Source organism: Sminthopsis crassicaudata, chromosome 4 (genome assembly GCF_048593235.1).
Source record: "Sminthopsis crassicaudata isolate SCR6 chromosome 4, ASM4859323v1, whole genome shotgun sequence".
Lineage (NCBI taxonomy): Eukaryota > Metazoa > Chordata > Mammalia > Dasyuromorphia > Dasyuridae > Sminthopsis > Sminthopsis crassicaudata.
Window position 1 is genome coordinate 152,875,539 of NC_133620.1, and position 14,679 is coordinate 152,890,217.

Below are 14,679 nucleotides of genomic sequence, written 5' to 3' on the forward strand. Positions count from 1 at the left end.
GTGTGCGGCTTTCCTTCCACCCCTTTTTCATCTTTTTAAATATTGTCTTTCTCATTAGAGAAATGAGTCTCCTTAAAGGCAGGGGCTGTCTTTTGCCCTTCTTTGAGTTCCTAGCATTTAATATAGTACCTGAAACATAGTTAAAGACTTAATAAAATGCTCACTGATTATTGACTAATAACTTTACAATTTTTATTTCACTTGAAACAATGTTTTTAAATATAGCATGTTGGCCATTTGTCACCAGGTGAACTCTTGAATGCAGATCCATGGCCCCCTTCTACTTGCTCTTTTTCTGCTGCCTTTTGTATGCTGCCAACTCCTTGAGTGAAGAGACTATATTTCATTTTCTTATTTGTATCTTCAGTACTTAGAATGGTGTCTAGCTCACAGCATGCATTTAATGAATGTTTATTGAATTGATGATACTGTGCTTTTAAAAAACATAATAAGGTTTCCTTCACTGAGATTCACAATGATTTTTTAAAAATAGGCTGACAGTTCATATAGGAAAAAAACGAAACTAAAAAAATGTCAATTGTACAGAATACAATAAGCAAGTGGATAGCCACTAAAGTGAGCCTAAATTTGTATAAAAGAAAGAGAGCAAACTAGATGGCATCTGAGAAATTATATGATATTTTTAAAAATCCAAAGCTAATTCCCAGTGCAAACTGCCTACTTTTTCAAACAAATAGTCTCATGATATTTTTTATAGTTGCAAATGTTGGGATACCACAATTTCTGAAGTATCAAAATCATAGATGACCCAAAGTACATTGAAAAGTTACACAAATATACTGCATTTTAAAATTCAAAATTGTAAAAAATGGTACAAAGGTTATCACTGAGGAAATGTATAATCAAAAAAGAAGATGGATCTCCTCTGATGAGAGGGAAATAACAGATGGACAGATCAAGTACATCATTGATATTTATAAAATATTAAAAAAAAAGATCAAGAGTGGCCTCTAGAAATTTAGATGAATCTTGAAGGAAAAAACAAGAACAATAATCACAAAGAAAGATAAGTCATATATGGACTATAACATGTAATGATGGAGAAATTGTTCATTTACTATTATCTTTAAAAATAAAGTGCAAAATAAAATAAATATCTCATAAAATACACCCAAATCAAATAAATACAGACTTACCTATCGACATAGTACTGAAAAGGGCTGGATCAACAGCTGGTATATTCTGTGGAGTGGGTTGGATGGTACTACCTGTTACACCTGCAAATCAGTAAAGTACAAATAGATATGAAAGTGTCAAACCCTTGATTATAAACTCAGAAAGCCTGCTAGAAATCACATAGATGTTTTTCTCCATTACTTGCTGGCCCATAATAGATTTTGATTTGATATATTTGATAAGGAAGGTATAAAAGGATAAAGTAAACTTTCAGAATTTATATGTATTTTTGATAGAAAGTTCCCAATGGTGTATTTTTTTTGGTCATATATATCTAATTATTCCAAACTGCTTTTTAATTATAACTGAAGATAGAAATAAAGTCCTCTTAATTTCTTGCCTGTACTGTTATCACTTTGCATTTACATGTTCCAAAGTACTCTCCGTTTTGTGAATAAACCTATCTCATTTATTTCATATACAGATGATCTTAGTAACTACCAATTTTGATTAATGGGAGGGTTAATTAGGGTTAAAAACATTCAAGGAAAAGAAAGGTAATCATTTCTCTGTGTAAATATAGTTCAAGCTACATTAAAAACAAAAGGAGCCTTCCCCTCCCAACACCAATAACATGATCAAATGAAATAATGTACATTGTACATTTGAGTATACATAAATGTAAACTATTATTAATGAAAACTATTAAAACTCTATTTCCTTTCAAAATACAGATTGCCATAAACCCCCATTACTGGATTAAATACCAATTTAGGATTGGATTGTGAAGCGAGAGGTGGCTGGTAGGAGGTAATAACTTGGTGACACAGAGGAACTAAGAAAATAGATTAAGGAGAGAATTCAAATTGGGCAATTTGCGAAAATATAGAAATGTCCCAGGAAAATAGTTTTAGATTCATGATTTCAGGTAGGATTGTTAAAATTCTAGAAAAATGGCTCCACATAGGTTGTGGCTAGAAGTTCTTGGCATATATTATATCATGAAACTTATCCAACTTTTAATGACATATAATCTAGAACAACATTTGAAGAATGATAAAGTTCAAGAAATGAAGACTGCAAGAAATTATGTGGCTTAATAACTTGAAGTTGATGGTCATATAAAGTAGATATTTGTATATATTCTTTAGAGATAACCTTCTACATACAGCCTTATCTATTACTTAACAACACTGTAAAAAAAAAAATTATATACATTTAAACTAAATCCCTCACTATTACTTAAGCCCATTAACATTTCCCTAAAAGGTTCATAAAGGTAACTCATTCTAGACTCCTTTGGTTTATGCTGATGAAACTTTGAAATCATCTTATTTTCTGAATGTTTACTGTAGGATAAAACTCAATGAGACAAAAGATCAGAAAGTTGCAGAACTTGATGAATATTTATGAGAAGTATGAAGAAAGAAAGATCCCAAAGATTCTTATTGACAAACTTGTTTCCCTTACAGTCATTTCAGGAGTTGTAAGATACAAAATGTTAAAATTTAACTATAATGGAAAACAAAATTATATTCATCTCAAAAATTTATTTTTTAAAAAACAAAATCACAAGGTAGTTAAGTTTCTTTGAACATTTTCAGGTTCTTATACTCTTGATAAAGTTTTTATTTAAATTAACATGAACATGAACATTGCATTTGTGTGTACATATAACACACACACACACATATACATATATAAACTTATAAACAGAATCTGTTATCATCACTTAGTAATCCAATCTAAAGAACTTTGGATTTGAAGTTGGAAGATCTGGAATTTGAGTCACAAGGTCGCGAATGTGAAGCTAGAAAGACCTGAGAGGTCCAGCCCAATTCACTCATTTTATGGATGAAGAAACTGGAACCCAGAAATATTAAATGATATGCAAGTGTCTAAGATGGAACTTGAATTCAGGTACTCCTAACTCACACTGCCTCTGCCTCTCTCAAATCTTTTTTTTTTTTTTAATTAATTTTATAATTATATATATTTGACAGTACATATGCATGGGTAATTTTTTTTTTTTTTTACACATTATCTCTTGTATTCACTTTTCCAAATTTTCCCCTCCCTCACTCTATTCCCTCCCCTAGATGACAGGCAATCCCATACATGTTAAATGTGTTACAGTATATCCTAGATACACTATATGTGTGTAAAACCAAATTTCTTGTTGCACAATAAGAATTGGATTCCGAAGGCATAAGTAACCTGGGTAGAAAGACAATAGTGCAAACAGTTTACACTCAATTCCGAGTGTTCCTTCTCTGGGTGTGGTTATTTCTGTCCATCATTGATCAACTGGAACTGAATTAGATTTTCTCTATGTTGAAGATATCCACTTCAATCAGAATATATCCTCATACAATATCATTGTTGAAGTGTATAGTGATCTCCTGGTTTTGCTCATTTCACTCAGCATCAGTTGATATAAGTCTCTCCAAACCTCTCTAAATTCATCCTGCTGGTCATTTCTTATAGAGCAATAATATTCCATAACATTCATATACCATAATTTACTTAACCATTCTCCAATTGATGGGCATCCATTCATTTTCCAGTTTCTAGCCACTACAAAAAGGGCTGCCACAAACATTTTGGCACATACAGGTCCCTTTCCCTTCTTTAATATTTCTTTGGGATATAAAAGCCCAGTAGTAGCACTGCTGGATCAAAGTGCATGCACAGTTTGATAACTTTTTGGGCATAGTTCCAAATTGCTCTCCAGAATGGCTGGATTCTTTTACAACTCCACCAACAATGCATCAGTGTCCCAGTTTTCCCACATCCCCTCCAACATTCATCATTACTTGTTCCTGTCATCTTAGCCAATCTGACAGGTGTGTAGTGGTATCTCAGAGTTGTTTTAATTTACATTTCTCTGATCAGTAGTGATTTGGAACTCTTTCATATGAGAGGAAATAGTTTCAATTTCATCATCTGAAAATTATCTGTTCATATCCTTTGACCATTTATCAATTGGAGAATAGTTTGATTTCTTATAAATTAGAGTCAGTTCTCAATATATTTTGGAAATGTGCCTCTCTCAAATCTTATTGATGTGGTTTGAATGGTCTTAATCTCTGGTGGTCTAGAATTTAGTGACAATAAGAGAGTTGTTAAGAATCCTCTTTAAATTGGCTGCAGGTTTTAGGAGAGAAAGAATTCACTTGTTCCCGAATTATTAGTTGCAAAATGAAAGTTTATTGTTAGATAGAAATCAGTTTACCAAGAGACTGACTTCTATAGTGGCAAATCTATTGGAAAATGGAGTTTTGTACTAAGAGAATGCTTTCTCAATGGACAGAAGGTCCTGGCAGCTAAGTGAGCTACTTACATCCATCTGCAAAGGCTTTGGTGGAGGGAAGCTATTATATTGGATATCTTTAGTGGGAGCTGGGACAGCCCAAGAAGATCAGACCAGGTGGGAGGGCTGGGACAGATCAGATCAGGATTCCTCAAATGAATGAGAATTTAGAATTTCTATGGGAGTTGATTCTCTTATCCTGAAAGGTTTGGGTTCTGTCTGGACTCTTGGAGGCCCGGGGGGGGGGGGGGGGGGGGGGAAGGGGGTCTTGATCAAAAGAGATACAATCTTAGAGTGATAATCTTTTTTTTTTTTTTTTTTTTTTTAAATAGTTTTTTATTTACAAGATATATGCATGGGTAATTTTTCAGCACTGACAATTGCAAAACCTTTTGCTCCAGTTTTCCCCTCCTTCCCCCCACCCCCTCCCCCAGATGGCAGGTAGACTAATACATGTTAAATATGTATACATATCCATAGTTATTGTGCCACACAAGAATCGGACTTTGAAATAATGTACAATTAACCTGTGAAGGAAATCAAAAATACAAGCGGACAAAAAACAGAGGGATTGAAAATGGTATGTAATGGTTCACACTCATTTCCCAGGATTCTTTCACTGGGTGTGGCTGGTTCTATTCATTATTGAACAAATGGAAGTGATTTGGCTCATCTTATGGTTGAAGAGAGGCATGTCCAACAGAATTATCATCATATAGGATTGTTGTTGAAGTATATAATGATCTCCTGGCCCTGCTCAGAGTGAAAATCTTAAAGGGAACAAGTTCCCCCTTCATTATGGGTGACTTTAGGTAGGTCACTTGCCCTCTCTTAGATTCAATTTCCTCATCTACAAATTATTGGATTTGATCCCACCTATAGATCCCTTCTAGCTCTAAGTCTATAATCTTATGGTTTTGTACTGTGTGAAAATGGCAAGCTACTAGTTGACATAATGCAACAAGTATTTGTTAGTAAACATCTATTATATGCAAGGCACAAAGAAATCCTGGTAATCAAGGGAACAAAGTTACTCTTTTCTAGTTTGTCAGAAGAAGTGTACTTTGCAGGGATTCCTCTTTCTTCAAAGGTATTAATATTATAAATGTTTTATAATTTCATCAGCAAGCAAACCACTTCCACTGATGAAGACTGCAACCTCCATTATATTTTAGCAGATAGTCTTCAAGAGTTATTGGGTCCAAAAAATTCATTATCCAAGGCCAACCTGGTGATGAGTTTCTCCAAATTTAGCAGGACTTAGTAGATAATATATATATGCATATCTATATGCAAACTTCAATATAGACTAAAGTAGTTAGAGAAAACTTCATAAAGTCAATGGAATTTGATCTGAGTCTTTAAAGAGCAGCATAATTTGAATAATCAAAATCATGGAATAGTTGTTTAATCTGGAAAGGATATGTTGTTGAGGAAGAGGGAAGGGAGAAACAACATAAGCAAAATAAGGATGGGGTACCTATGTTGAAGTCTTGACATAAAATTAAGGGAGTAGAGGAAATAAATCTGGATAAATTAGGTTGTGTCAGGAGTCAGAGGGTTCTGAAAAAGCTGGGCAGAAGTTTGTGAGTCATAATATAGTATGATAATTCTTAAAGACAGTAATAAACCTGACACTATTTTCATATGGGATGGTAATTTTATTTGTAATTTAAGAAAAAAACACTAATTACAGAAGTCATCTCAGTCATTTGTATTTGGACTTATCACTACAATCTTTCATAAATAGGATCAGAAGCAATTTGTTTCAAAAGAGAAGAAAATATGTCCTCTGTATTTTATATGCATTTACTGCTTTGAATACAGAAGGAAAATGCTTTATTTGTTTAAAAAGTCTATCTTTTCTCCCTGCCCCTTCTCTCCCTTTAACCCGGCTCTGCCTCCAACTTTGGTGTTAGAAGTAGAAATTGTAATAGCACATACTATTCTTTTCAGATATCTTAAGGATTTCCCTTTGATAAAAGTGCATCCTGAACCTTTATATGGGGAAAAACAAATCATTCTTAAAATTAGAAAGAGGGGAAACATCTGTTATATTTATAAAATTTTAAATGTTTCATATTTATATCAAGCAATTATGACCAACAATTCTTTAATATCTAAAATATAACTGAAAAGTTGAAGAGTAAGAGAAGGGATTAGTGTTTGAATAGAATAGAATTTAAAATCACCCACTCTCTTTAGAGGAAAATTACATTTTCATGTTTTGGTTTATAACTAAGTTTGGATCTTAAGTTCTGAAAAAAAGAGTTGAAACAAATATGTCACAAAAGTATTTCTCCCAAAATTAAAAAGTACCCATATAATTTTTCTAAAGAACTGAGTACACAAAGAAAGAAGACAAAGTCCACATAGCAGAAAACTGCTTAGGAATATTCAAATAAACTGGTTGCCAAATTATCTGATTTCTAAGAATCAGCTCTTTATATGCATTACATTTTTTCTGAGACAAGCATTTTGATTGTCACCTGCTCTGACACTTCTGGAGCTATCTAACTCCCACTCTCTAGTAAGAGATACGAGAATGAGTTACCACAGAAAGGAAAAGAAAAAAAAATAATCAAGAAAAATCCTAATCTAAGAACTCTTTAAATTTGCCCAATAATATCATTCTGATATTTTTCTTTTGGTTTACTCAAAATATTATCTACATATTCAATTGAAATCATTCTCTTCAGAATTTCCAATGATTTTTTAATTAATGATGATGATAAACTTTTCTCAATCCTTTTTGGACTTCATTGTTGATCACCTCTATTTTTGGATTCCCTTCAGGGGTTCTCAAACTACAACCAGCTGGACAGATGCGTCCTGCTGAGGACGTTTATGAGGCCCTCTGGGTTATGGCAAATGGGCTGAGGGGTGAGACAGTGAGTTTTTGTTTTTACTATAGTCCGGCCCTCCAACAGTCTGAGGGACAGTGAACTGGCCCCCTATTTAAAAAGTTTGAGGACCACTGCAGTATATGAACGACTGGTTCTTAGTGCCATTTCCTTGTTCTTCTTTTGTATCATCATCACTAACTATGGGGAGAAGGGGAGAAGGGGTTCTATCTTGAAATCTCTTCTTTTTTTTTCATTCTGTATTATCTCATTTAGTAATCTCATCAGCTTCTATGAGTTCAATGATCATCCCTATGTAGATGATTCCCAGATTTATATTTCTAGTCCTACCTCTCAAGTTCTGGTCCTGCATCATATACTGCCTTTCAGATAAGTCAACAATTTATTATTATTACTGTTATTTAATCCATCAAGTAAACATTTTTATTAAGCACTTACTTTAAGACAGACACTCTGTTACTACTGGGAACACAAAGACAATAAGGAACAAGCTTTTGTACTCAAGGACTTTACTTTCTATCAATCTAGGATGGCCTTGAAAGCTCTGCCAAGCATTTTAATACATTATCCTAACTAAATCACACATTGTGATTTAAGTAGAACAGGGTTCTCTGATATGAGCTCCTTTTATACTACAGCATACAAGGGCTTTTTCTGTAATTTGTAGTCGAGTTGCTTGGGATACTGACAAATTAAATGAAGGTTGCAAAGCCAATATTCTTCAGTGCTGTACTTAAACGTAGGTCTTCCTGACTCTGAGGCCAGCTCTCCAGCCTGACTTACCTCCATTTTACAGATGAAGTACCTCAGAGAGTCTAAGCAACTTGCTCAGGGCAGCAAGGCCAGACAGTGTCAGAAGAAGGGCTTGAACCCAGTTTTTGAGGCGTCTTATTTTTGGTATGATCCACTGGCTCCCATTACCAGGCTGCCTGTATTTTTAGGGATTTAGATCTTAAACAAGGGAAAACCTGTCCTTGGAACAAGAAAGAACTGCGCCCTCCCCAAACAAGATATGGGATGAGTTGTGCTATACCTGAAGTGAGGCTAAAGATGAGAAATATCTAGGCTTTGACAGTTGCCAGAAATCTTTCCCCCCTTGGTTTTTGGAAGTTCAAAAAGTTCAACAAATATAGGTTTCTGGGTACTTCAATTTATTAATAAAAGGGTCAGTGACACTCTCCAGTGCCAAAGGTGAATGAATTATTGGTGAATGAATTATTGTTGAGGACTCTGTTTATAAGTTCTTGAGTTTATATGCTCTTGGAAGAGTGGGTGTTCCTGAAATCAGCAATCAATTATGATTGGTTCACAATGAAAGAGAATGAACATTTCAATTCTAATGAGGTGGTGCTGTAACTTGATTATGTCATTTACTTCCAAATATTCTCTGGGAAATCTAGACACAGAATCTAGAACCACCTCTTGTTTCCCCCAGTCTGAATAGAACACAATTTAGATCAAATTCTTTGTAAGGTTGGATGGGGTATCAATATCTGGATTGAGGAGAATGTTAATGCTACCACTAATGTCAGTCCTATTCTAGAGGCTGAGCTTCAAGATGAGAACTTTAGAAAAAGCAGAAACTCTTTGTGTCTCCCCAAATCATTGGTTATTAATAATTATTTCTTTCATTGTATAACTTTCTGTAGGTCATTCTCTCTTTGATTCCCGCCTGTGCTTTCTATAGACCAAAGTCAAATGGTGTCTTCTTGCTTTCTATGGTTAATTTAATAACTGTGAACTCCTGTGATAAAAAATAGCTAGAAAAACCAGCAAAGTAATTAGGCATGTATGATATTTCTTTGGATGGGTGAGGGAAGCAACTTAGAAAGCCACATTAGCTTTTCATTTTTCTCTTAACTTCTATGTTTGAACTTCAAAATTTCTAGGAAGCTCTGATCTTTTCATCAGGAATGCTTGGAAGTACTCATTAAGTATTTCATTAAACCCCATCTCCCCCATCTCAAAAGATCACACTATTTTGCTGGTAAAGTTCTTGGCTTTAACCCAAACTTTCTGCTCCTTCTAAATGATGTGTGAATCTGACTTTCTTTCTGGTTGCCTGAAGTCTTTTTTCTGGACTGCGGAGTTCTGGATTTTGGCTCTAATGGTCTTGGGAGTATTTATATTGAGGCTCCTTTCAGGAGATGACTTTTGAATTTATGTATGTATTTTCACTTTCTTGAAATTTTTTAGTCACAGTGGTTAGGTTGTCTAATGAATATTAAATTTCTCTTTCTTAAAGCTGTTTTCCTGGTTAGTTCCCTTAAAAACTTTATTTTTTTTCATTTTACTTCCAGTATTTTGATTTCTCAGCATCATTGGCTTCTACTTTCAGGGAGTTTGTTGCCTAGGCAAGGTTTTGTACCTCTTTTGCCAAGATGGTTAATTCCTTTTCCAATTCTTTCTTCTCTAGAAGAAAGCTGTAAGCTCTAATCCCCCTCCCCAATTTCCTTTAGAGCTCTCATTTCATTTATTAAAAAAACAAAACAAAAACAAAAACCTCTTACTTTAGCTTTTTTAAGAATTTTAATTGACTTTGCATCTAAACTATGTTTTTCTCTGAGTATTTGCTTATAAATGTTTTGACTTCATTTTCTACTCCTGGGTTGTCTTGAAAGTCTCTATTACCATCACAACTTTTAATGGTGGGATTTTATTTTTTTATTATTGCTTATTCTTCCTGATTCTAGGCTCAAAATGGAGCCAGGCTCTGTATTCTTCTAGAGATAATGCAGGACTGGTCTTGCTGTAGCTTTTCTGAGATATCCCCATATGTCAACACAGGCTGGGAACTAGCAACCTTTCAATGATCCAAAGTGGTCTGATCAAAGATAAAGTCTGGCATTTACTTGTATCAGTGCACAGCAGGATGCTGACTTAAGCTAGAAAAATAGCTCACAGAGATTTTTTTTCCTTCTTGAATTTCCCAGGCAGGATTTGTCTTTTTTTTTTTTTTTTTTTTTTTTTTTTTTTTTTCTTCTCGATTTCTAGATTTTTCTAGATCTCTTTGAAGGAGTTTTTAATTGGAGGGAAAGGAAAGGAATCAAACAGGTGAAAGACAGAGCTCACTGTATTTTGTGCAAGCATTATAAGTGCTTACTATGTCTCAGGCATGGTGTTCAGAACTGGGAATACAAATGAAATAAAAATAGAGGGGTGTAGGTGATGGAGTGGAGGTGGCAGGAATAAAGAAAGGCTGGGAATTGAAAGTGTAGTAGTGTAGTTTGGAGAGAAATGAAAATATGACAGACTTGGATCTCCTTAAATCAAGTTTTTGAAAAGAACTTGTGAACTAGAGGGAGCAGACATAGGATGGGCTGAAGCCTAAGTCCAGAGCAACAGTGAACTTCCAGAATGAATGCGTTTCTGGAGCAAGGTAGAAAAACACTATGAAACTGAGGAGCATAACCTAGAAATGATTTTCTGTGAGCGCCTCAAATTTTATAAATTCCAGCAAACTTATATTCCATCCCAAACTTTATCCTCTGTCTATATATTACTACTGCAGAAAGCTCTTATATTTGTGTCTTCTGTGTCTTCCTTAACTTTTTAGCGATACATTGCTATCTCGTAACATAAACCTAGAGTGGACCTAATCTGCAGTTATGTGATATTCTTTGGTTTCTTTCAGCATGCTGCATGTGAATAGGAAGACAAATGCAAAAAATGGGAGTAGGATAAAGAAGCAAGGAACTCTGTAGAGTTGAATAGGTTCATTAAGGGGACAAGATGAGGAAGGGAGAAGAGCATGGCTGATGCAGGGATGATGGCTTGGAAAAGAATTGAGGGGTCAAGGGTTTGGAGGCCACAGGGACGACAGGGTTTAAAGGTTGTGATGTGGAAGAAGGGGGGGGAACAGATTGTGATGTAAAAATTAATTTCTGAGTCTATGAACATGAAAGTAGAGCTTTTGTAGATGATCAATAAATTGCTTTGTGACTCCTACTTCTCTCTTCAACTACCCAATCCGAAGAAAATTTTATTAGTCATCATACCATTACACAAATCTGCCCTTTTTTGAAGGAGTGGGGGAAAAGAGAGAACAAAGATTAGAAAGCAAACTTTTGTGTGGGCAAGTCTTTAAGAATATAAAGGGGTAATCTTTTCCAAATTTTTGGTTAAGAAGTAAAACAAAAAACAAAATTGTTTGAAGCTGAAATTCATTCCCTTCTCCCTCTAATTGTGCTACCTTTAATTGTGTCTGAGGCTTCTGCTCTTCATTTAACCAAGTACCATTCAAATTATATTTAATATTGAGCAACTGCACTCGAGACTAATTTTACTTACACTGTTGTTTTTTAGTCTATCAATGTTTCTAAAGACCTTAACTTTTTGGTGATTTATGGATATTTTATAATTAGGACACATGCCTACCTATTCTTTGTAAGACTCAATGTTATTTAATTTATAAATATTCTTAGTGCCATTTTTAATAAGCCTATTTTGAACTTATTCTGATTAATATAGTCTTAAAAACTCATTAGTAAACCAAAAATTTCATTATACATTTTTCTTACCCTTATTCTCTAACTTGTTTTTCTAAAACATTATGGATCACTAAGGAGCCATGTATCTTGTTCCTATTAAATACATTTGCTATAAATCCAAATCTAGCACCAAGAAAGGTAAAATATATAACTAAGCATAATAAGTGCAGAAATTATTACATTAAATATTTTCTTAATTATTATATTATTTATTATGCTATTATTAAAATATAAAAAGAAAACTCATGAAATAATATGATTAATGTTATAGAAGAAAACTGAATTCACTAAAGAATAATACATTTCTACACACACACACAGACACACATACACATACACACACTTACATGTTGAAAAACTCAAGATTATCAAAAAACCATAAGACAACACAGTTGGCACTAAGACGTGTATATATTTGCTACTCAAACATATACAAACTGGAATGAATATGCATTAAGTGATAGTCAATATGCAAAAAGACAAATTGGACTTATGGCATTAGTAAATAGCTGAAATAGTGACATTTTTAATAGAGAATTAAAACTTCGTAATGTATCTTCTTCACTTATCCTTTGCTTTAGTCTGTGAAGAATGGTTTTTCTCCTACCAAACCTAAACTTTCAACTTATGTTCTTGATCTCATCCCCACTTAATTTCTCTTATGATCAATCTTTTCCTTTCTCCTACTAGTTTCTTCTCTTCTGCCGAAAGTCCTCTTCCTTTTCAATATCTATCATTCATTGCATTGTCCTATTATAGACCTCTCCTTTCTTATGTCTGAGTATCCCTTAAAATTCTATCTCCACCCTCTTCTTCCTCTGAAATTTCTCCTGGTGATCTTATCTACCCCACTAGGTTCAATTTCTACTTGTAGGTAGGTGATACACAAATCTGTAAATCTAATGTTAATTTCTCTCCTATATTCCAGTACTGAATAAATGCATATGTTGAATGTTACCATATTGATTGATGATCTAACAAACTCAACATGTCTATAACTGAACATACATCGTTCTTTCTTCCTAAACTGATCCAACCTATAAATTTCCTTATTTCTGCCAAGGATACTAACATCCTCTTAGTCAATTTTTTTGAAATTTCAATGTCTTTAACAATTAATTCAGAATGCCTAACATTATAGTATATTCATTACACTGAAACTATAACGAACACAATTGAATCTTTTAGTTGGTCATAGAGGACTTCCTGTTTTTTATGATCATTCTTATTATTATCAATATTATCAATTACTGTATTTTTATAAAATCAGAAATGCCAAATAAGCAACTTTGTTTAGCAGCATCAGAGTTCATGACAAATATTTTAGATATTTTAAATTTCATACCTGTGCTATGAGGAACTTCTGCTGGTGTATTAGCAGGTGCATGAGCACCTGGAGGAATCTGTATTCCTGTATAGCTGCTTGATGGTATGTTGCTTGGGTCATATGCTGAAGATGACCTTTGAGGTGGGTGAATAGGTAGAGGAGAAGTCCCAGCTTCTTCATTTTCTTCACCTGTTATGAAATATAAATGTAAACAGAATAAACATTTAAAGATAGCAATAAAAAAATCTACTATATAAGTCAACTGTTTGCTTACAAATTATAAATAAATTATAATGATGGCAGCATGATATATCTGCTTCTCCATTCCATATAAGGCTGTAGAAAAAGACTGTTAAAACCCCATAGAAACCCAAAATAAGAAAGGCAGGTATACAGTATGGCACAAAGGAGATCTGGGACAATGGAACAAAGGTTCTGAGAGTCCTGGAAAGGAACGCTGGAACCCCATAGGGGGAAAAACCACTCAGGCAGATGGAGGAGATATAAATTAAAGGCTCTGGGAATAGTGGGAAGTGGGGACAAATTGTCTGGGATCCCCATGGCAAAACAAAGAGAAGGAGGACTAGTGAAGAAGAAAGCTAAACTTAAAAAGTGGAGATGGGCACATCCAAAGAGAGAGAGGAATATGAAGACTGAATATGCACCACATTCATAGTATTTTCACTTTTGTTATTTGTTTACTTGTTTTTATTTCCTCATTTTTCCCCTTTTGATCTGATTTTTATTGCAAGATGAATATGGAAATATGTTTAGAAGAACTGCACATAGTTAACCTATATTAGATTGCTTGTACTCTAGAGGCGGGAGGGAAAAAAAAATTTGGAACATCCAATTTCGCAAGGATGAATCTTGAGAACTATCTTTGCACGTATTTAGAAAAAAAAAAAAACACTTATTATAAAAAAATAAAATCAAAAGAGGGGATGGGGAGAAATAAGGGATGGGTAAAAGAGGTAGGAAAAGACAGATATGAGTCTTAGGCAAAACAAACTCCAATGTTGTGGGCAGATGGAATTAAGGGGTGAACTAAAAGATAAGAAAGAAAGAGTAAAAACATAGATGGGGAAGAGGAAGAGAAGGGGGAAAGTAGAAAAATGACTCATTTATAGATCACAAGTGTTAATTTAGGTGTATTGTCTATCTTTTACCATCTTTTTATTTATAAAGGTGGGGGTTGAGAGGGCAAAGGGAGAAAAATGCAAGAAGCAAGTATGAGGAGGAATACAGAGAGGCTTGGAGAGACTTACATCAACTGATGCTGAGTGAAACGAGTAGAACTAGGGAATCATTATACACTTCAACAATGATACTATATGAGGACGTATTCTGATGGAAGTGGATATCTTCAATCTAGAGAAGAGCTAATCCAATTCCAATTGATCAATGATGGACAGAATCAGCTACATCCAGAAAAGGAACACTGGGAAATGAGTGTAAACTGTGAGCATTGTTTTTTTGTTTTGTTTTGTTTTGTTTCTCTTCTCAGATTATTTTTACCTTCCGAATACAATCCTTCCTTTGCAACAA

General features: G+C 34.1%; 2 protein-coding genes across 2 annotated transcripts in view; one reads left to right on the plus strand and one right to left on the minus strand.

The window, feature by feature from the left end:
• Positions 1-14,679, minus strand: part of VTA1 (vesicle trafficking 1) — an 80,616-nt gene that overhangs the window by 8,860 nt on the left and 57,077 nt on the right. Inside the window, exons 6-7 of the mRNA XM_074309674.1 lie at positions 13,150-13,320; positions 1,158-1,238 (exon numbers count right to left, since the gene is read on the minus strand). Coding sequence (XP_074165775.1) covers positions 1,158-1,238; positions 13,150-13,320 — 252 coding nt within the window. The remainder of the gene's footprint in view (positions 1-1,157; positions 1,239-13,149; positions 13,321-14,679) is intronic.
• NMBR (neuromedin B receptor) overlaps positions 5,164-14,679 on the plus strand; it is a 138,480-nt gene continuing 128,964 nt past the window's right edge. Inside the window, exon 1 of the mRNA XM_074309677.1 lies at positions 5,164-5,262. The gene's annotated coding sequence lies outside the window, so the exon portion shown is untranslated. The remainder of the gene's footprint in view (positions 5,263-14,679) is intronic.